Consider the following 22,947-nt stretch of genomic DNA (forward strand, 5'->3'; position numbering starts at 1 on the left):
TGATTAGGTCTACACAAACCTGAGATTTCTAAAATCAAAGAGCAAATACAGTTAACATCAGTTTTATGCAACACCTAATATTTTATTGTGGCAAGATAAAATTTTTGTTTATTTTCTCTACGTTTTCCTTTAGGTGAATTTCTGAATCATGAGAATGATATTCCTGCACACCGTCGTCTTGTTGTGGATCCTCTGTGGGGTTTCCGCTCAGTGTAAGAACTGTTGTTCCTGACTGTTTGTTTAGAACTTTATATGCTTTATATTAGGCTAACATTAAAATTGTAATTATAATTATCCTGTATAAGTCATGTATAAATGATGGCAAAAAGATAGATAGATAGATAGATAGATAGATAGATAGATAGATAGATAGATAGATAGATAGATAGATAGATAGATAGATAGATAGATAGATAGATACATACATACATACATACATGCATACATGCATACATACAGTAGATCTGAGGTTGACCTATCTATAGATCTATATCTATTGTATATATAGATACCAATTAATCATAGATATGAGGTAAATTATAGGTAGACAGAAAGAAAGGTAAATGCTTAGATACATTATTATTATTTTTTATTATACAGGATTTATATAGAGCCAACAGTTTGTACAGCTCTTTACAATAAAAGGGAGACAATACAGCAACAATACACTTTAATACAAGAGGGTTAGGCGGGCCCTGCTCCTGGGAGCTTACAAGCTAATAGGGAGGGGGTGGTGGAATAAAAGGTAATAACTGTAAGTGATGAACTGATGGGAGAAATAAAATATTTAGTTATTAGCGGAGGATAGTTTGCATGAAATTTGGAAACAAGGTTGTTGATGTAGCTCAGGGCAGAGTTGTAAATGGCTTTGTATGTTATTGTTAATGTTTTGAATTTTATTCATTGGGCAATGGTAAGCCAGTATAGGGATTGGCATAGAGGTGTGGTGGACACTGAAAGGTTAGTAAGGTGAGTGAGTCTGGCCGCAGCATTCATGATAGACTGAAGAGGGGATAGCCTGTGAAGAGGTAGGCCAATGAGGAGGGAGTTACAATAGTCCAGGCAAGAGATAACAAGGGAGTGAATAAGTTGCTTAGTAATTTCAAGCATTTAAAAAGGGACGTATTTTGATGATGTTAAGGAGGTAAAATCTACAAGATTTGGACATTGATTGGATTTGGGGCTCAAAAGACAGCTGAGTCCAGGATTACACCTAGCACCCTGGCATGAGGGGAGGGACTGATGGATGTATTTTTGATTTAGATAGAGAAGTCAGGGGCGGGGGCATGGGCAGGAGGGAATGTTATGAGATCAGTTTTAGAAAAATTGAGTTTGAAGAAGTGGTGTGACATCCATGCTGATATATCAGTTAGTAAGTTAGTAATGCGAGAGGAGACTGATGGAGTGAGGTGAGGAGTAGAGAGATAGATTTGGGTGTCATCAGCATAGAGATGATACTGAAAGCCATGGGGGCTTATCAAGTGACCAAGGGAGGAGGTGTAGATGGAGAGGAGGAGGGGTCTGAGGACAGAACATTGGGGGGACTCCTACAGAAAGACAGAAAGAGGAAGTGGAGAGGAGGAGACAGAGTTATACATAACACTGAAGGAGCGCTGTGATAGGTAGGGGGAGAACCAGGAGAGAGCAGTGTCTTGAAGGCAAAGAGAGTGGATTTTTTTGAGGAGGAGGGGATTGTCAACAGTATCAAAGGCTGCAGGGAGGTCTAGTACTATGAGTATGGAGTAGTTGCCATTGGTTTTAGCAGTTAGTAAATCATTAATGAGTTTAAGTAGGTCAGTTACAGTTACACTCTGTTACTAATGTTTCACAGGTTGAAATCTGTGTCTGCAGTATTGCTAATGCTTGGACTGATAACAGTTGATACTGAGCCCTTTCCTATTAACGCACGGCCTGGCCCTGCAGACTGGGCTCACTGTGTATTGATGCTTGCTTGTGGTATGATCCTTGGCGGTACATGTGTCTAAGGTAGGTTTAACCTGCTAGTGCTAATTGTCAGATGACTATTAACTTGCAGAAATAAGGAAAAAATCTTGCGAGCCACAATAATCCAGTACCTTAGTAGAGAACCAACTGAATAAATACTCGGCTGCAGACGCAGATCACGTATTCATGACCGTGCGATAGAATGTTAACAAAGAATGCGTTGCGCCTAGGGATATAACTAAATATCTATACTCCTTAGTGATAACATGTGAATCAAAATAATAATAAAGTAAAGTGCAATCTAAAGAAAATATGGATCTAAAATCACTTTCTGTATAAACCACGTTTATTATTATTTTAATTCACATGTTATCACTAAGGAGTATAGATATTTAGTTATATCTCTAGACTATTAACTTGCACTGCTTACCTGTAATTACATTAAATCTACAGTATGAATGACTGTTATGTGTTTATTTCTATGCGTTTACTGTACATGCTGACCTTGGTGCTAAAATAAAAGTCAGGATCTGCTTAATCGAATTTCCGTAGTACTTACCTGTAGCAATATGTAAATTGCTTGTGGTAATTGTGGTACCCCCACAGAGAGATATGTGGCTTTGTAATGGCAATTATGGCAAATACTCCCAGGCATGGCTCCAGGCTTTCAGCTCATCTGTGAACCAGTAGCAATCAGCTTTCCTAGAGACCAGCAACTTTAACTAAGGTGAGGGCAGGTATCCTAATAGAGTGCACATTATGGGCATAATGAGTGTAATCTATCCAGCACTCAACACCAACACCAGTCAACCTGCTTCTGTAACTAGGAACAGATCCTCTTCAGCCCTGAAGGTACTACTATGGAGTTCACTGCCAGAAGAGGCAGATCAAGAGATCTCTACAGTAATCATAGTGGTCTGGTGGTAACTGGTGTGTCGACCAAAATGCAAAACAAAGTTGCAGGCCAGAAGCAGTGACAAATGGACAGAGACTGAGAAGGCCTACAGTCATTAATGTTTCCATACCAAGCCTAATCAAACAACTGTGTTTATTTAAAGCAACCTCTACCTCAGAAGCATTTGACCAGGGAGTCTTTATCAGACTGGCCAGAGGAGTCAACCTTAGCTTGCTTCTGGGAAATTGCTATGACAAGTTGGCATATTAGAAGTAAAAGGGGATACTTTAACCCCGTCCAAACTGACTGTGTGGAGCTCAGGTACTAAGCTATTCGAACAAAGTCATCTAAAGGGTACCTCTGCCTCAAAAGCAGACGGCCAAACAGGCTTCATTAGATTAACCAAAGGTGCCATTCTTCCAAAAGAAGACACAATATCCTTTGCAGAGACCCTGGGACAGAAAATAGAGCCAGAGATGAAGAAGGTTCATACTACTGTTAAATAGTGTTTTGTGACCTGCGACTGAGATCACTTCGGTAGCCAGACTGTCAGGACCCCAGACAGGATGAAAGCAGAGCTCTGATCAGTGATAAACTCTCTATGATGGTAGATCCTAGATTGAAAATGGAGTAGTCAATGATGCAGTTCAGCCACTGCGGATACAAGACTGTATGCTGTTTCTCCAGTAATCATTGTGGTCAGTGAACCCTTATGGCTCATCCCACAAGTAAACACATGCTGCTTTAAGTCAGAGTGGTGACTGTTCAAGTCGGATTGGGTGATATCTAAAAGGAGGATTAATCCCTTATGTTAATCGCAAATGACCAGAGGATAGCCAAAAGGCAAAGTAAAGAAGAGTGAATGACAGGCTAAACCTGGGAGAACTATAGCGAAGAATAAAGAATCAATAATCATCTTTATTTGCCTAAACCCAAGCTGCCCAGTAGGGTCAGCTGACAGTTATATGTAAATTTGAGCTTAGGATCCGTGGGTCCTGTGCATTAAGGAAACCGATGGAATTTTTTATTCCTCTCTGCCAATTCATTGCATCCCCTCCATAACACATTAGAGCACAAGGGTTGTGACTACATGGTTGTTAGTCAAAAGTAGGGATGAACCAAACACCCCCCTGTTCGGTTCGCACCAGAACTTGCAAACAGGCAAAAAATGTGTTCGAACACGTGAACACCGTTAAAGTCTATGGGACACGAACATGAATAATCAAAAGTGCAAATTTTAAAGGCTTATATGCAAGTTATTGTCATAAAAAGTGTTTTGGGACCCGGGTCCTGCCCCAGGGGACATGGATCAATGCAAAAAAAAGTTTTAAAAACGGCCCTTTTTTCGGGAACAGTGATTTTAATAATGCTTAAAGTGAAACAATAAAAGTGTAATATTCCTTTAAATTTCGTACCTGGGGGGTGTCTATAGTATGCCTGTAAAGGGGCACATGTTTCCCGTGTTTAGAACAGTCTGACAGCAAAATGACATTTCAAAGGAAAAAAAGTCATTTAAAACTACTCGCGGCTATTAATGAATTGCCGGTCCGACAATACACATAAAAGTTCATTGATTAAAAACGGCATGGGAATTTCCCACAGGGAAACCCCAAACCAAAAATTTAAAAAAAATTAACGTGGGGGGTCCCCCTAAATTCCATGCCAGGCCCTTCAGGTCTGGTATGGATATTAAGGGGAACCCCGCGCCAAAATAAAAAAAATGGCGTTGGGTCCCCCCAAAAATCCATACCAGTCCCTTATTCGAGCACGCAACCTGGCAGGCCGCAGGAAAAGAGGGGGGGACGTGAGAGCGCCCCCCCTCCTGAACCTTACCAGGTCACATGCCCTCAACATTGGGAGGGTGCTTTGGGGTAGCCCCCCCAAACACCTTGTCCCCATGTTGATAGGGACAAGGGCCTCATCCCCACAACCCTCGCCCGGTGGTTGTGGGGGTCTGCGGGCGGGGGTCTTATCGGAATCTGGAAGCCCCCTTTAACAAGGGGACCCCCAGCCCTCCCCCCTGTGTGAAATGGTAAGGGGATACCCCTACCATTTCACAAAAAAACTATCAAAAATGTTAAAAATGACAAGAGACAGTTTTTGACAATTCCTTTATTTAAATGCTTCTTCTTTCTTCTATCTTCTTTCGGTTTCTTCCTCCATCTTCTTCTTCTGGTTCTTCTGGTTCTTCCTCCCGTGTTCTCTTCCGGCATCTTCCTCCGCATGCATCTTCTTCCCTTCACCTCCTCGGGCCGCTCCGCATCCATGATGGCATGGAGGGAGGCTCCCGCTGTGTGACGGTTCTTAAATAATGGGGGGTGGGCTGAGCCACCCAGTGACTCCGCCCCCTCTGACACATGGGGACTTGATGGGGACTTCCCTGTGGCATTCCCCATGATGTCAGAGGGGGCAGGGGTCACCCGTTACGTAACCCCGCCCCTTCTGACGTCACGGGGAATGCCACAGGGAAGTCCCCGTCAAGTCCCCGTGCGTCAGAGGGGGGCGGGGTCACCGGGGGCTTTGCCCCCGTTATTTAAGAACCGTCACACAGCGGGAGCCTCCCTCCATGCCATCATGGATGCAGAGCGGCCCGAGGAGAAGAAGGGAAGAAGACGCTGTGGAGGAAGATGCTGGACGAGAACACCAGAGGAAGAACCAGAAGAACAGAAGAACCAGAAGAACCAGAAGAAGAAGATGGAGGAAGAAACCGAAGGAAGATAGAAGATAGAAGAAGGGAGAAGCATTAAATAAAGGAATTGTCAAAAACTGTCTCGTTATTTTTAACATTTTGACAATTCTTTGTAAAATGGTAGGGGTACTTTTGTACCCTCTTACCATTTCACACAGGGTGGAAGGCTGGGATCTGGGGGTCCCCTTGTTAAAGGGGGCTTCCAGATTCCGATAAGCCCCCCGCCCGCACACCCCCACAACCACTGGGCAAGGGTTGTGGGGATGAGGCCCTTGTCCCCATCAACATGGGGACAAGGTGTTTTGGGGGGTTACCCCAAAGCACCCTCCCAATGTTGAGGGCATGTGGCCTGGTATGGTTCAGAAGGGGGGGCGCTCTCTCATCCCCCCCTCTTTTCCTGCGGCCTGCCAGGTTGCGTGCTCGGATAAGGGTCTGGTATGGATTTTTGGGGGGACCCTAGGCCATTTTTTTAAAAAATTTTGGCACGGGGTTCCCCTTAAAATCCATACCAGACCTGAAGGGCATGGGGTTCCCCTGTGGGGAATTCCCATGCCGTTTTTATCAATGAACTTTTATGTGTATTGTCGGACCGGAAATTCATTAATAGCCGCGAGTAGTTTTAAATGACTTTTTTTCCTTTGAAATGTCATTTTGCTGTCAGACTGTTCTAAACACGGGAAACATGTGCCCCTTTACAGGCATACTATAGACACCCCCAGGTATGAAATTTAAAGGAATATTACACTTTTATTGTTTCACTTTAAGCATTATTAACATCACTGCTCCTGAAAAAATGGCCATTTTTAAAACTTTTTTTGCATTGATCCTTGTCCCCTGGGGCAGGACCCAGGTCCCCAAACACTTTTTATGACAATACCATGCATATAAGCCTTTAAAATTAGCACTTTTTATTTCTTCCATAGACTTTTAAAGGGTGTTCTGCGGCTTTCGAATTTGCCGCGAACACCCCAAATTGTTTGCTGTGAGTTGAGTTGAACATGAGTTAGACTCGAACTCGAAGCTCATCCCTAGTCAAAAGTAAGACTTGAATAACAAGCAAAAGGATGAGGCCATTGTTGTAATTAATCTCTCTAGCTGTCAGTAAGGCTTAAACCGCCACAAATCATACCCCATGATTTTCAAGGAGTATCATTTATAGCGGTGCAACTCCAAGTTGCAGCGACTTCAAAGTAGTCCCTACACTACTTTTGATCCCACTGTGATGTACTTGGGGCCATGGACATCAAGAATACACAGGCATCGATTCAAGTCGCATAGATATCGCAGTAAAATCGCACTAATTTTAGGTTGCAATAGTGGAAACCTAGGCAAAGACTGTAGATGGTCTTTAGACCTAGCAAGTTGCATAATCGCATGGTTGCATAATGGGTGAGGTTGAGGATAGACACAAGTCAATCAAGTCCAACCTATGTGTGTGATTTTATGTTGGTATTACCTTGTATACCCTGTATGTTGTGATCGTTCACAAGTGTGTGTTTGAGTGTGTGTGTATACTGTATACACACTTTGAGATGCCCATGTTTCGGCAAGTACCTACGCTTGACCTTCGCTTGGCCGTTAGAATTTGAGATGCCTCTTTGAGATGCCCATGTTTCGGCAAGTACCTTCGCTTGACTTTCGCTTGGCCGTTAGAATTCACTACGAGTTCATCGGGCAGACTGGTGCAAAGTCTTCCAGGTTCTGGGAAAAGAGTCTTAGTACAGACTCTGATCGAGTTGGGAGGAGCCATCATCTAGAGACCAACTAGTCTCATTACAACAATGACCTACCGGGAAGTAGTTCTGAATCTCTGAAAAAATACAATAAAGTTACCATTGGAGAGAGCAACAGTAGAATTATCTCACTTGAACAAATAGCTCTTTTCCATTGGTTGCATCCCACAGTCGCAAGAGGGATAAAGTAGCCTGTAGTAACCCATGTGGTCCGAAGGGCCCAAGGGAAGGTTGACAACTCTATTAACTGGTTTTGTAGTAAGAAAAGACTTACTTCCTGCACCAGGAACAATGACTCCACAGAGGAGACAAGTCCCCTTTTGGGGAGGTAGCTAAGCTAACTAATCTTTCAGCGTATCAGCTATTAGGCATACCAATCATCACAAGTTGGCGGATATTCATGCCGATGGAGGACAGGGTGTCCAAAAGTCAGAATTGCATTGGTCGCAGACTGAAGTCTTTCCGAAATGCAACAAAAAAGAGCCTCAAATGTTTAAAATCACGTGATACTCGGCAGAATCAGCTTACAAGAAATGTTGCAAGTTGTCAAGACAACTCGTTTCATAGGGTGTCCCCTCCTTTAGGTCTGCACTGTGCTGTCTTGGGAGCCCTTATGTAATATCATTACCAGGATTGTTAACCCGTTCATTGCTAGCTGATGGACTTTCCACAAGAAACACATGGCTAATGTTTAAAAGGCAACTTGATTGTTATTCATAGTACACATTCTGTTCTATTAACCCCTTATTTCTCTCCAAAAAGGGTACTTAGAAATAAAATAGTTTATGTGATTTAAAAAATAAATAAAATAGATGGAAAAAACCTTATGATCGGTATTTTGAGAGGTTTTAGGGTTATTATATAAAACTCTATATGTAAAGGATATATAAAATCAATACGTATATTCTATGAGTGTTCTATATATATTCTTTAAACATATTTTTTTCAAGAATATACTTTTTGAAAATATAGTTTTTCTAAAAACATATTAAAACTTCAAAAAGTTTTCCTTACGATAAAACAAAATCTGTCCATGTATTTTGGACTGAACTGCTTAGAATAATCCGCACACTAGTATTAAGGGTCCCTGGTGTAACATTGCCCATGCCAACCCATGTACAATTTAGTTATTTTTTGTTTGGGTTATGTTCTGGATGTACAACAATCTCTGCACACTCCATATGTGTAATATGCATGCCCCCATGGGATGGTGAGCATTCTCTTATATGTGTGTGTGCATGTATAACTGAAAGCCTGTTGCTAAATGTATGTGTATGTAACAAACATAAAAAAGCAAACATAAGAAAAACTCCAGTTTGTATACTGTAAAGTGACCAAGATATGGACATATGTGTGCACCCACACGCACAAATCATTGATCTGCATGCCTGCACCCACCTATGTACATACCTGTGGTGCGCACAGTAAACAACCAACTGTAGACAAATTCACTGGATAATCTCTGGGGGAAAGGGGGGGGGACAAAACCAGTAATCAGATAATAGTACTAATCTCCAGTTCGCCATTGAGCCCTCCTGGACTCATGGCATTTAAAGTGAAGATCAAGAAGGTCTCTCTATGGCATAGTTTGGAATATCTCTCCCATTCTGGCAAATGCATAGAGCTTCTATCCTAAACAATTCCAGATCACTAGTGTTTTCATTATGGTGAACGCTAAAGTTGCGTGGTACACTGTGTTGTGTGATGCCATTTTCAATGAACCTCCTGTGTTCATTGAACCTTGTTCGCATAGTACAGATAGTACGGCCCACATAATATAGGCCACATGGGCACCTCAATCCATAAACAACATATTAGGAGCCACATGTGATAAACTGGTTTATGTTGTAGATTTTCCTGTTATTGTCCTTAAACTCTTTTTGGTCATGCTTTATAAATGCACAAGTCTTACAGTTGGATTTTTTGCAAGTCCCACGGATGTCAAACAGGTAAGGAATGGGTTATGACTAAGGTCTCATAGGCTGAAACGCGGCAACTGATTTTATCTGCGTTTGTACACTGTGGCTTTTCGATAAAATTAAGATTCTTTAAGAGCAATAACCGGTGTGTGGATCATCATTCCTATAAGGAATGTTCCCTGTCTTGGGTGGTGACTCCTTTTAACTTGCTGGGTGCTATGCGATTTTTATTATTCCTAGCCCTTCTAAACAAAGTATTAGGTCTTTTGGGTAAGATGTTAGTTAGGGCCAGATCTTGCAATAAGATGGGCCAATATTTTTGGAGAGTATTTTTAATTTGCCAGTATTGGTTATTATAGTTTGTAATATACTTTGTAGGGAAATCTCGACTTTTTATGGGAATGTGGGTTATCCTATCACTACGGTATTTGTCAAGATACCTATTGGAGACATCACCAATATGCTCTTCTTTATAGCCTTTTTCTATACATTTTCCCTTGTGTCATATAGTCAGTAATATTCGTGAAATTCCTACCCAGTCTACGGAACAGACTGTAAGGTATATTACGTTTCCAACTGAATAGATGGCAACTTTTGTAATGTAAGTAGGAATTGCTAGAAGTTTCCTTAAAGTGGGTCTTGGAGATAAATTTCATCTGCTGAATTCTTCCCTGACTCATAGCCAAAAGGAAGGACCCTAATCTGATGAACAGCCACATATTAACCAGAACAGTGTTAAATTATGGGTGTTGACCCAAATTGGATCATGCGTTTTGAATGGGCCACCACTTGACTTTGTGTCCAAGCATGAAATCATTGGCAAGTAATAGCACACTGACTATGAATGGCAGCACAGGTACTGTAAGTATGATGAGCTAGAAAATGTCTACTACTAAAAGAAAATACAACAACATCTCCATAGTGATAAAAGCTATTAAGAATACCCCTTGTGCTTCTGCACTATATCTCCTGTATCATCTCTCTATTACTGTTTATACATTAAGTAATATGGTGCTCTACTTTCATATTGTCTAACAGATCGGAATGTTGCCCTTCAAGGTCGAGCAACTCAGTCCACAATTATAAACAATGTCCAATTTGGCTTCCTGTCAGCAGCAATAAATGCAATAGATGGGAACCAGGATCCGGAATTTGCCCATGGTTCCTGCTCACATACAGATGAACAACTGTCTCCTTGGTGGAGGGTGGACCTCCTGAAACCGTACAAAATTGCCTACATCAAAGTCACTAACAGAAACAGTTATAGTTATAGAATATATGGTGCTGAAATTCTCATTGGAAACTCTCTGAGTGACAATGGAAACCATAATCCCAGGTAAGGATGATGTTTGCATATTATTCCCCTTTAACATCTTCAGCTCTCATTTCTATATACTGTACACCTTATGGACCAGAGCAGTTTTTGCATTTCTGATATGGGGCTTTGATAACGTTCTCCTTACTTAAAGTGGAACTTTACCCATAACAACTTAATAAAAATAATGTTTTTTATAAAGGAACATACACTCCACATTAATTATTATGCTACCAAAATGAGTGTGTGCTTCCAGCCATGGTACTGTCTCTTCTTGCTGGAGGCTGCCATTTTGCTAAAGCTGAACAGCAGTAAATCTTTAGGTTGTCAGACTATAAATTCGGCACAGTGCCTAAAAAAAGAGAGCGACTGAGCATGTGTAGAGCAGGGAGAGAGAGTGTATTACTGGATTTTTAACAGTATAGGCGCTTATTTTTAATGTTTTACATGGCTATACCTACAAAAGTGGCAAACATGAAGTGATCTAGCAGGACTTAATTTTATGACTAAAGTTCCACTTTAAAGTTGAAATCCACAAATTCGGCAACTTTGTAAAAAAGTGCAAGCACACCATGAGTTAAGTCCTAATAGCTGCCTGCCACTAGGGATGGGTGAACGGTTTGGCCCAAGCATGAGTTCAGGCAGAACATTTGCTTGTTTAGCCGTTCGCTGATCACCAGAATTTTAAGGGTGTTCGCCCCGCTGAACACCCTGCAATGCACTGCATGATGCACAGTGCATTCTGAGACCTGAGTGGGCAAAGCTTTGTTTAATCAGGGTGCAGTATAAGCTGGTTGTTAAGGAGTGAGACCAGGAAGCCGGCCGCGGCGTCCTTAACAACCGATGAGTCATCAGCTGTCAATGAGTTTTCCCGTTGACAGCTAAACAAAAAAAAAAAGTGCTAGTTTAAAAAAAAAAAGACAGCGTGGGGTCCCCCCAGTCCATACCAGACCCTTTGGGTCTAGTATGGATTTTAAGGGGTACCTTGTCAACATTTTAAAAAAATGGTGTGGGCCCCCAAAAATCCATACCAGACCCTTATTCAGGCACGCAACCTGGCAGGTCAGGAAAGGGGAGAGATGGGCATGTGCCCCCCTCCTGAATCATACCAGGCCACATGCCCTCAACATGGTGGAGTGCTCTGGGGCAGGGGGGTTCTGCCTTGTTGATGGGGACAAGGGCTCTTTCTGACAAACCTGGGCTGTGGTTGTCAGATTATGCGGGTAGGGGCTTATCGGAATCTGGAAGCCCCCTTTAGCAAGGGGGGCCCCAGATCCTGCCCCCCATATGTGAATGGGTAGGGGTACATAGTACTACCCATTCACCAAAAAAGTGTACAAAAAAATAAAAACACAGACACAGTTTTTGACCAATCCTTTATTAAAAAAATAAAAAACAGTGTCCCCTGATGTAAATTCATTGTCAATCATTCCGCCCGCCGCACCGCCGGGCCCAAAAAAAATGTCCCGTCTTCTAGGACGGCCGCCCGCTGAATGCCTCCTCTCCGCTTCGACAGTTCTTATATAGGTAGGGGCAGGGCCACCTGGTGAAGTCACCTGATGGCCCAACCTGCTTATGATGTGACAGAGCGGTGCATGATGGGGCAGTGATGTCACAAGGGGGCAGGCCACCAGGTGAAGTCACCCATTTACGTAAACAAACATGGGGAAAGCCAAAGGGAAGTCCCCATGCGTCAGAGGGGTCGGGGTCACCGAGTGGCCCCGGCCTCCATTATATAAGAGCTGTCACCTGAACAGAAGCGTCACACAACGGGAGACTCCCATTGAGGCGGATCTGAGGACGAAGCGAAGAGGAAGGTACCAGACAAGAAGACCGGAGGAAGATAGAGGAAGAAGCCGGGGAAGAACAAGATGGAGGAAGAATAAGAACACCGAAGGAAGGCCAGAAGAAGATAGAAGAAGCGGGTAAAGAAGATGACATTAATAAAGGAATTGTCAAAAAACGTCTATTGTCATTTTTTAACGTTTTTGACATTTTTTTGTGAAATGGTAGGGGTACATTACCAATTCACACAGGGGAGGCCGGGATCTGGGGGTCCCCTTGTTAAAGAGGGCTTCCAGATTCCAATAAGCCCCCTGCCCACAGACCCCCACAAACACGGAGCAAGGGTTGTGGGGATGAGGCCCTTCTCCCCATCAACATGAGGACAAGGTGCTTTGGGGGACTACCCCAAAGCACCCTCCCAATGTTAGGGGCATGTGGCCTGGTACAGTTAGGGGGGACGCTCTCTCTCATCCCCCCCTCTTTTCCTGCGCCCTGCCAGGTTGTGTGCTTGGATAAGGGTCTGGTATAGATTTTTGGGGGGACCCCACACCATTTTTTTTAAATTTGGCGTGGGGTTCCCCTTAATATCTCTGGTATGGATTTTCGGGGGGACCCTCACGCCATTTTCTTTTCCAATTTTGACGCGGAGTTCCCCTTAATATCCATACCAGACCTGAAGGGCCTGGTATGGAATTGGGGGGGACCTCCACACATTTTTTTTTTTTAATTTTGGTTCGGGGTTCCTCTGTGGGGGAATCTCATGCCGTTTTTATCAATGAACTTTTATGTGTATTGCCGGACCGACAATTCATTATAGCCGCGAGTAGTTTTAAATTACTTTTTTTCATTTAGAAATGTCATTTTGCTGTCAGACTGTTCTAAACACAGGAAATATGCGCCACTTTACAGGCATACTATAGACCAGGGTGTAACGAGCCCCTTTTGCTCGCTCGGTTCCACTCTCCCGACACTCCTCTGCAGCTATTGAATCAGATTGCAACGTCTGATGGTTCGGTCATCCAATGCTCCGGGATTAGAACTTCAGCTATGTGCTGTTCTAACCCAGTTGTGATAGCTCAGAACAAACACCAGGCAGGCTGTATGTAAGTTCAACCAGGAATCTATCTTTATTGACAAAATACAGGCTTTTATACACTTAAAGTGTAGGTGCAGACCTCCTGCTCATATTACTCTAACAATACAGCTGTAACCTAATTAACCTAATTAACATGAGCTAATAAACTAATCCCTTTAGACAGCCTAGATGACTCAGACATGACCGTTAGGCCAGACTGGCCGTCTTGTAGTTCAGAAAGTCCAATCAACATTATCACAATCAACATAGACTCTTCTTCACACATTAGCAGAGTTAATTAACACAAATAACAATGGGGATCTAATGACTCTTAGATCCCATAGTAAACTTATTTACAATACACATTTTAACAGACAATAGACAGACAGGTGTTGGAATTTACATCAGCATCTCCTAACAGTATCTGTCCCAGCATTATGAATCAGCCACTATTCCAATATGGCAAATCCAGGGTCCCCAGACATACAGCTCACAAAGAGCACCGTTCCCCCAAATGCAAGGGCCCCCGAACGATCGGCAAGAGGCTAGCATACAGTCCCCTCCAAAAGTCTCTCTCCTGGCTAGGTCTGTCACACAGGGATATGCAATTAGCGGACCTCCATCATTCCTCTGCCTCTGGGTGTCATGCTTGTGGCTGTCAGAGTCTTGCTATGCCTCATGGGACTTGTAGTTCTGCAACAGCTGGAGGTCCGCTAATTGCATATCCCTGCTATAGACACCCCCCAGGTACGAAATTTAAAGGAATATTATACTTTTATTGTTTCACTTTAAGCATTATTAAAATCACTGCTCCTGAAAAATGTCCGTTTTTAAAACTTTTTTTTGCATTGATACATGTCCCCTGGGGCAGGACCCAGGTCCCCAAACACTTTTTATGACAATAACTTGCATATTAACCTTTAAAATTAGCAATTTTGATTTCTCCCATAGACATTTAAAGGGTGTTCCGCGGCTTTAGAATTTGCCATGAACACCCCAAATTGTTCGCTATTCGGCGAACGGGCGAACAGCCAATGTTCAAGTTGAATTCATCAACATAAAGCCCATCCCTACCTGCCACAGTGCTCTTTCCTGCCGCTGCGGAGTGACAGAGCAGTAGACACTGGGCAGGCTAGCGCATCGGGCTCTCTCCTTTTTTTTCTAAGCCTGATGCATGAACTAGCCAAAATGTCAAACTTTTTAAAACACTGGAAGCCCCTGACTAAGAATTTCTTATTACTTTATTGGAATTTTCTATTGAACTGCAGTAAGGTACTTGCATGTTTTATTGTTAAAGTGATTGTAAAGTCTTGTTTTTCCTTTTATTTAAAAATGACAAACATGTTATACTTACCTGCTCTGTGTAGTGGTTTTGCACAGAGCAGCCCAGATCCTCCTCCTCGGGTCCCTCGCCATTGCTCCCGGTCCCTCCCTCCTGCCGAGTGCCCCCACAGCAAGCAGCTTTCTATGGGGGCACCCGAGCCAAGCTGCTGCTCTGTGGGTCCATTCAGACATACAGCCACGGCTCCACCCCGCCCCCCCCCCCTCACATTGGCTCACTGACCATGATTGACAGCAGCGGGAGCCAGTGACGCCCTCTGTGTGCCTCAGCCAATCAGGAGGAAGAGTCTGGACAGTCTCTCGTGCAACATCACTGAATCGAGAGGGTAAGTGTTAGGGGGCCGAGGGGGGCTGCTGAACAGTGAAGGTTTTTTATCTTATTGCATAGAATGCATTAAGATAAGAAAACAACTTCTGCCTTTAAAACCACTTTAAGGTATCAAGGTGTATAATTCATCTCTTCATGTACTATCAAATATAAGTCAAATTGGTTCTGAAACTAAACTAAACATATGCATAGCCCTGACTTAAATGAACTAGAACTATTATATGATATCTGTCAGGGATTAGTTGTACATCTTGCCCCCCCCCCATGGCCACACATACACCTTGTGCATTGTCTTCCCCAATGCCCCCATACTCACATGCACTTTCTAAATCCCTGGAAGTACTCACACTCACAAGCACATTGTACACCCCCCTCCCTCCCCCAGTGCCTACATTCACTTTGTGTATCCCCTAGTGCCCATTCACAGACACCTTGTACCTCCCCCCAGTGCTCCACTTTTATATGCCTTGTACATCCCTACTTTCCCACCCATTGCCCAGTAACGTACACTTTGTACACCCCCAAGTGCCCACACTCATACCATGTACACCCCCCAGCACTCACATATAACTTGTAAAGCCCCCCCAGTGACTGTACTCCTATGCGCCTTATACACCCCAGCCCCCCTAGTGCCCACATTCACACCCTGTACACCCCCCAGTGTCCACAATTACACCTTGTTCACCCCCCAGTGCTCACACCCACATATAACCTGTAAAGCTCCCTCCCCAGTGCCTGTACTCCCATGCGCCTTATACACCCAAGCCCCCCTAGTGTCCACATTCACACCCTGTACACCCCCAGTGCCCACACTCACACCTGGTACATCCCCTCAGTGCTCACACCCAAATATAACTTGTAAAGCTCCCCCCAGTGCCTGTACTCCCATGCACCTTATAACCCCAGCCCCCCTAGTGCCCACATTCACATCCTGTACACCCCCCTAGTGCCCACACTCACACCTTGTACATGCCCCCTGTGCTTACATCCACATACAGTATAACTTGTAAAGCCCCCGAGTGCCTTCACTCCTATGCACCTTATACACCACAGCCCCCACAGTGCCCACACTCACATACACCTTATACATCCCCCAGCCCCTGCACTCAGATATACCTTGTACATCACACCAGTGCTCACACTCCCATTCAATCACACGCTAGAGCTGGAAAGCAGCAGACGTAGTGAGTCAATCATCCCTTCTCGGCACAGTGTGTGCACCATGTGTGTCAGTGGAGTGAGTGTGCTCTGCACAGCTTTCCTCCCTGCTCTTGTGTGATAGTGCTCCAGATCCATTTTTGATCACTTACACGTATGACGGGGGGAGGTAGGTGGGGGCTGGATTATGCAATGGGAAGCAGATGATCTGCCACAACAACCAGACCACAGACAGAAGGAAGAGAGGGCAAGGAGAAAGACAGGGAAGGAGGGCAAAGAATCTCAGTCTGTGTGAGGACTCAGAGCTGAGCATGTGATGGTGTCACCCAGGTGCGATCCTCACCCTGATAGCAACGCCACCAGGGGCGGGCATAGTATCTACACAAACTCTTCATATGAAGGGGCTGAGAGCAGCTGAGTCCAGCATCAAACTCTGGAAGCTACTCTGTTGAATCACAATAAACCTGTCAGATATGAAAAATAGAGATAAGCCCAGGAGGTGGCAAGCACCTCCTTGGACTTAACTCATATGCCGCGTACACACGGTCGGAATTTCCAACAACAAATGTTTGATGGAAGCTTGTTGTCAGAAAATCCTACTGTGTGTATGCTCCATCGGACAATTGCTGTCGGAATTTCCAACAACAAATGTTTAAGAGCTGGTTCTCAAATTTTCCAACAACAAAACTTGTTGTCGGAAATTCTGAGCGTGTGTACACAATTTCAACGCACAAAATTCCACGCATGCTCGGAATCAAGCAGAAGAGCCGCACTGGCTATTAAACTCAATTTTTCTCGGCTCGTCGTACGTCTTGTACGTCAGCACGTTCTTGACGTTTGGAATTTCCGACAACATTTGTGTGACCATGTGTATGCAAGACAAGTTTGAGCCAACATCCGTCGGAAAAAAATCCACGGTTTTGTTGTCGGAATGTCCGATCGCCTGTACGCGGCACTAGAGCACTTTCACTTGCTACAACGTTGCTGAATTCCTGAAAATCCTGAATGTTAAAGTATCAAAGTAATACATAGGTTTTTTTTTAAGGCAAGCAAGGCTTTCTTTTTTGGTGATGAAGTCTTGCATAATATGGTTTTATTTTCCATTTAGAAAAATAATAATTAAACTAAACTGATTAAATTAGTCATGTTTACCCAACTCAATACCAGACACTTTCATTCCCTTCCTGCCCAAGCTACTTTTAACCACCTGCCGACTGCTCACAGTATATATACTGTGAGCGAGCAGCAGGTGCAGGCACAGTCACATACATGTATGTGAATTGGACTTCTTCCAAGTTTGGGGTGCGTATGGGTGCACCCCCTGTCAACCCGTGCTGTGATTGGACACAGCGCAAATTTGGCAGCAGTTTTCAGCCAATGATTTTGCCTGAAACCTGCTGACTGACTGTGTTGTTAATGTTGAGTCATTGCTTTAAAAAGGAACCAATTAGCTGTTCCTAAACACGTCGCATGTTGATGGCATCACTTCCGGTTTGCTGTCCACGCTGCTTGCTGGTCCCTTTCTGCTGACGTCACTTCCTGGATTCGGCTTCCATGCTGTCTCAGACAGCCTAACTGTCTTCCCAGTATCCAGGAGAGTTGTGGCTTCCATCTGTCGGCCAGTTCAGAATATGCTGTCATATAATCACACCTGCGGATATCACTGAGACTCCTTGGGACTACCAGAACGCTGAACCACCTGCCATATTACTAATATGATGTGCTTCTACCCATCCATCCTTTTGCAAGTGTTTTTAACCCTTTTGGGAAATCTAAAGTTTTACTTCTGCACTTAGAAGCGCCTTTTTTCTTTTCATTTTTTTTTTCTTTTCATTTTAATGTAGTGGACCGCAGATGAACTAGGATCCCTTATCCTGAACAGCCAGACACACTGAATTTTCACAGGCACTTCAGAGTCAGAGAACAGTCCATGACTTTGTTTTTGTTATTTATTGAGGGTAATAACTTGGATAGGGATGGGAGATGATGGGATTATGGGATGCCCATTGACTTCAACAACGAACATCAGGGACAACTTTTCCTATATAAAATCTCTATCTACAGTCTCTATATACAGCTCCACCTCTTCCTCCAGCAATCACTTGCTTGCAGAACACAGCTGGATCACTGTGAAGATCAGGCTCTCTGTCATATTTTAAACATTGGCCCATTACAGGCAGGAACCCGAGGCCCCTTGTATGTGTAGCAAAAAGAAAAGTGTCCAGCTTGTATCACTCCTTTGGCTACTGATCCCAGAAACACCTTTGCCCTTTTCACTAGCCCTCCAGGCTAACTTCTCCCAACAGTCCTCCAGACTGACACTCACCAGCCCACCCGGCTGACTCGCAGGAGATCTCCCGGAAGTGCTGACCTGCTCCTGCTGTCCTCTCTCCTAGCTCCCATGCCTCCAGGAAGGGATTCCTCCATGTGTTATTGGTAGAATCTTTCCAGCACCTGAGCCCCAACCTGATGTCACCCCCCCCAGGCTAGGGGACATCCTCAAGGGCCACCGACAGCCTCCTCAGCACTCCATATCCATCTTCCACCTGACTGCCCACTGCTGGCATGACTCATGCCTATTTACGAGGTAGCCTGCCCCCTGCCAGCCCTTTACTGAGGATTAGCTTCTCATAAATATTCCAAGCAGCTCCTCCTAGCTTACATCCTCTATGTCTAGAACATTCTCCAATGTCTCAAAACTGGGGGAGGCAACAGAGAGGCTGCTAGGATGAGTCATCCAGCCCTGAGTCACTGAACTCTGACCCAGAATCACAGCTTAGGCTTAACCCCAAGCTAAAATTAATGTACCTACACTAACAATCTACACTTACAAACCTACACTACCAACTAGCACACACTAGAGGGTGCTATATTTACAAAAGCACAGATTATTTGAAAAAGCCCAAAACTTTGGGGTTGCTTTACTAAAACTGGAGCACTCGAAATCTGGTGCAGGTGTGCTTGGTAGCCAATCAGCTTCTAACTTAAGCTTGTTCAGTGCTGATCTTGCAGAACTTTTCCTAGATCGACTTCTGTATAGCCAGACTGCCCTAAATGGATCGAAATTCAGCCGGTCCCTGTTGAACCAGATGGATTTTGATTCATGTATAGCCACATAAGACAAATATATCACCTTTGTGTGCATAAAAACACACAGTGATGTGAAAAAGTATTTGCCCCTTCCTGATTTTTAATTTTTTTTTTGCATATTTCTCACACTTAAATACATTCAGATCATCAAACAAATTTTAATATTACACAAAGATAAACTGAGTAAATCCAAGATACCGTTTCTAAATTATTATTTCATTTGTTAAGGGAAAAAGCTGTTCAAACCTGCCTGGCTCTATGTGAAAAAGTAATTGCCCCCTCCCATGTAAAAAAAAGTTATTGCCCCCTCCCATGCTGAATCACTGAATGAACTGTGATTAACCACAATTTTTTGGAAAGCTGAGTTAAATTCCACTTGCCACACCCAGGCCTGATTTCTGTCAGACCTGTTGAATCAAGAAATCACATAAATAGAAGCTGTCTGACAAATTGAAGCACGCTAACAGATCATAAAAAGTCGCACATTACGCCACAATCTAAAAAAATTCAAGAACAAATTAGAAACAAAGTAATGTACATGTATTAGTCTAGGAAAAGTTTCAAAGCCATTTCTAAGGCTTTGGAACTCCAGTGAACCATGGGGAGAGCCATTATCCAGAAATAGAGCTTGGAACAGTGGTGAACCTTCCCAGTAGTGGCCAGCCTACAAAAATTACTCCAAGAGCATGACGACGACTCATCCAAGAGGTCATAAAAGAACCCAGAACAACATCTAAAGATTTGCAACAATAAGAAAGAGATAGGGAAAAATGGCATCCATGGGAGAGTTCCAAGGCCAAAGCCACTACTGACCAAAAAGAACACAAAGGCTCATCTCACATTTACCAAAAAACATCTTGATTATCCCTAAGACTTTTAGGCAAATATTCTGTGGACTGATGAGACAAAAATGTAACTTTTTGGAAGGTGTGCGTCCCATTACATCTGGCATAAAACTAATACAGCATTTCAAAACAGGAACATCATACCAACAGTCAGACATGGTGGTGGTAGCGTGATGGTCTGGGGCTGCTTTGCAGCTTTAGGACCTGGACGACTTACTATAATTGATGGAGCCATGAATTCTGAGCTCTAACAGAAAATCCTAAAAGATCCTAAAGGATCTTAAAGGAGAATGTCTGGCCATCAGTTCATGACCTCAAGCTCAAGTGCACTTGGGTTATGCAGCAGGACAATGATTCGAAACACAACAGCAAGTCCACCTCCAAATGGTTCAATCAAAGCAAAATTTAGGTTTTTGAGTGGCCTAGTCAAAGCCGGGGCTTAAATCCAATTGAGATGCCATTTCATGACTAGGGATGAGCTTCGTGTTCGAGTCGAACCCATGTTCGACTCGAACATCGTCTGTTCGCCCGTTCGCCGAATTGCGAACGATATGGGCCATTCGCGCCAAATTCGTGTGGCGCGTCACGGCCCATAATTCACTGCGGCATCGCAGTGCATTGCTGGCTGATCATTGGCCAAGCATGCACTATGACCCGCATGCTTGGCCAATCACAGCGCCGCCTGAACAGAGAGCCGTAATTGGCCAAAGCCAAGGTGGCTTTGGCCAATTATGGCTCAGGGGATTTAGTACAAGCCCCACACTATATAAGGCCGCCTGCACGGCGGCCCTGTGTAGTGTGTGTTCTGGCGTTCATTGAGAGAGAGAGAGACAGACAGTGACATTTGATTTGAGTTAGGTAGATTAGGCAGAACAGTCAGTCAGTTAGCTGCACTTACAGTGTATTGTGTATATATATGCATCCCAGGTGTTGCATATATATATATACACTGTATTCAGTTTAGCTAGATCCGTTCCTGTTATCTTCCTACTGACAGGCAGGCTTGTCTTGTTACAGTATTTACAGCTACCTGAAGAAAATTACTGGTGTTCTTTTGATCCTATTAGTACCACAGTCAGGCAGCTAGACTATTTAAAGTTAGTGCAGTGCGTCCTTCTCACAGTGTTCAGCTAAAACTACAAGTTAGTGAGGTTCGTCCTGCTCACAGTGTTCAGCTAAACCTATAAGCTAGTGGGGTGCATCCTGCTCACAGTGTTCAGCTAGATCCGTTCCTGTTATCTTCTTACTGACAGGCAGGCTTGTCTTGTTACAGTATATACAGCTACCTGAAGAAAATTACTGGTGTTCTTTTGATCCTATTAGTACCACAGTCAGGCAGCTAGACTATTTACAGTTAGTGCAGTGCGTCCTGCTCACAGTGTTCAGCTAAAACTACAAGTTAGTGGGGTGCGTCCTGCTCACAGTGTTCAGCTAAACCTACAAGCTAGTGGGGTGCGTCCTGCTCACAGTGTTCAGCTAGATCCGTTCCTGTTATCTTCTTACTGACAGGCAGGCTTGTCTTGTTACAGTATATACAGCTACCTGAAGAAAATTACTGGTGTTCTTTTGATCCTATTAGTACCACAGTCAGGCAGCTAGACTATTTACAGTTAGTGCAGTGCGTCCTGCTCACAGTGTTCAGCTAAAACTACAAGTTAGTGGGGTGCATCCTGCTCACAGTGTTCAGCTAAACCTGCAAGCTAGTGGGGTGCGTCCTGCTCACAGTGTTCAGCTAAAACTACAAGTTAGTGGGGTGCGTCCTGCTCACAGTGTTAAGCTAAACCTACAAGCTAGTGGGGTGAGTCCTGCTCACAGTGTTCAGCTAGATCTGTTCCTGTTATCTTCTTACTGACAGGCAGGCTTGTCTTGTTACAGTATATACAGCTACCTGAAGAAAATTACTGGTGTTCTTTTGATCCTATTAGTACCACAGTCAGGCAGGTAGACTATTTACTGTTAGTGCAGTGCATCCTGCTCACAGTGTTCAGCTAAAACTACAAGTTAGTGGGGTGCGTCCTGCTCACAGTGTTCAGCTAAACCTACAAGCTAGTGGGGTGCATCCTGCTCACAGTGTTCAGCTAGATCCGTTCCTGTTATCTTCTTACTGACAGGCAGGCTTGTCTTGTTACAGTATATACAGCTACCTGAAGAAAATTACTGGTGTTCTTTTGATCCTATTAGTACCACAGTCAGGCAGCTAGACTATTTACAGATAGTGCAGTGCGTCCTGCTCACAGTGTTCAGCTAAAACTACAAGTTAGTGGGGTGCGTCCTGCTCACAGTGTTCAGCTAAACCTACAAGCTAGTGGGGTACGTCCTGCTCACAGTGTTCAGCTAGATCCATTCCTGTTATCTTCTTACTGACAGGCAGGCTTGTCTTGTTACAGTATATACAGCTACCTGAAGAAAATTACTGGTGTTCTTTTGATCCTATTAGTACCACAGTCAGGCAGCTAGACTATTTACAGTTAGTGCAGTGCGTCCTGATCACAGTGTTCTGCTAAACCTACAAGTTAGTGGGGTGTGTCCTGCTCACAGTGTTCAGCTAAACCTACAAGTTAGTGGGGTGCATCCTGCTCACAGTGTTCAGCTAAACCTACAAGCTAGTGGGGTGCGTCCTGCTCACAGTGTTCAGCTAGATCCGTTCCTGTTATCTTCTTACTGACAGGCAGGCTTGTCTTGTTACAGTATATACAGCTACCTGAAGAAAATTACTGGTGTTCTTTTGATCCTATTAGTACCACAGTCAGGCAGCTAGACTATTTACAGTTAGTGCAGTGTGTCCTGCACACAGTGTTCAGCTAAAACTACAAGTTAGTGGGGTGCGTCC

At 43.8% G+C, this 22,947-nt stretch overlaps 1 protein-coding gene across 1 annotated transcript in view; it reads left to right on the plus strand.

Annotated features, from left to right (window-relative positions):
• Positions 1-22,947, plus strand: part of LOC141139115 (fucolectin-1-like) — a 130,410-nt gene that overhangs the window by 88,049 nt on the left and 19,414 nt on the right. The window contains exons 2-3 of the mRNA XM_073624934.1: positions 134-212; positions 10,219-10,516. Coding sequence (XP_073481035.1) covers positions 149-212; positions 10,219-10,516 — 362 coding nt within the window. The 5' untranslated portion in view covers positions 134-148. The remainder of the gene's footprint in view (positions 1-133; positions 213-10,218; positions 10,517-22,947) is intronic.

Source organism: Aquarana catesbeiana, linkage group LG04 (assembly GCF_042186555.1).
Source record: "Aquarana catesbeiana isolate 2022-GZ linkage group LG04, ASM4218655v1, whole genome shotgun sequence".
NCBI classification, from domain to species: Eukaryota; Metazoa; Chordata; class Amphibia; order Anura; family Ranidae; genus Aquarana; species Aquarana catesbeiana.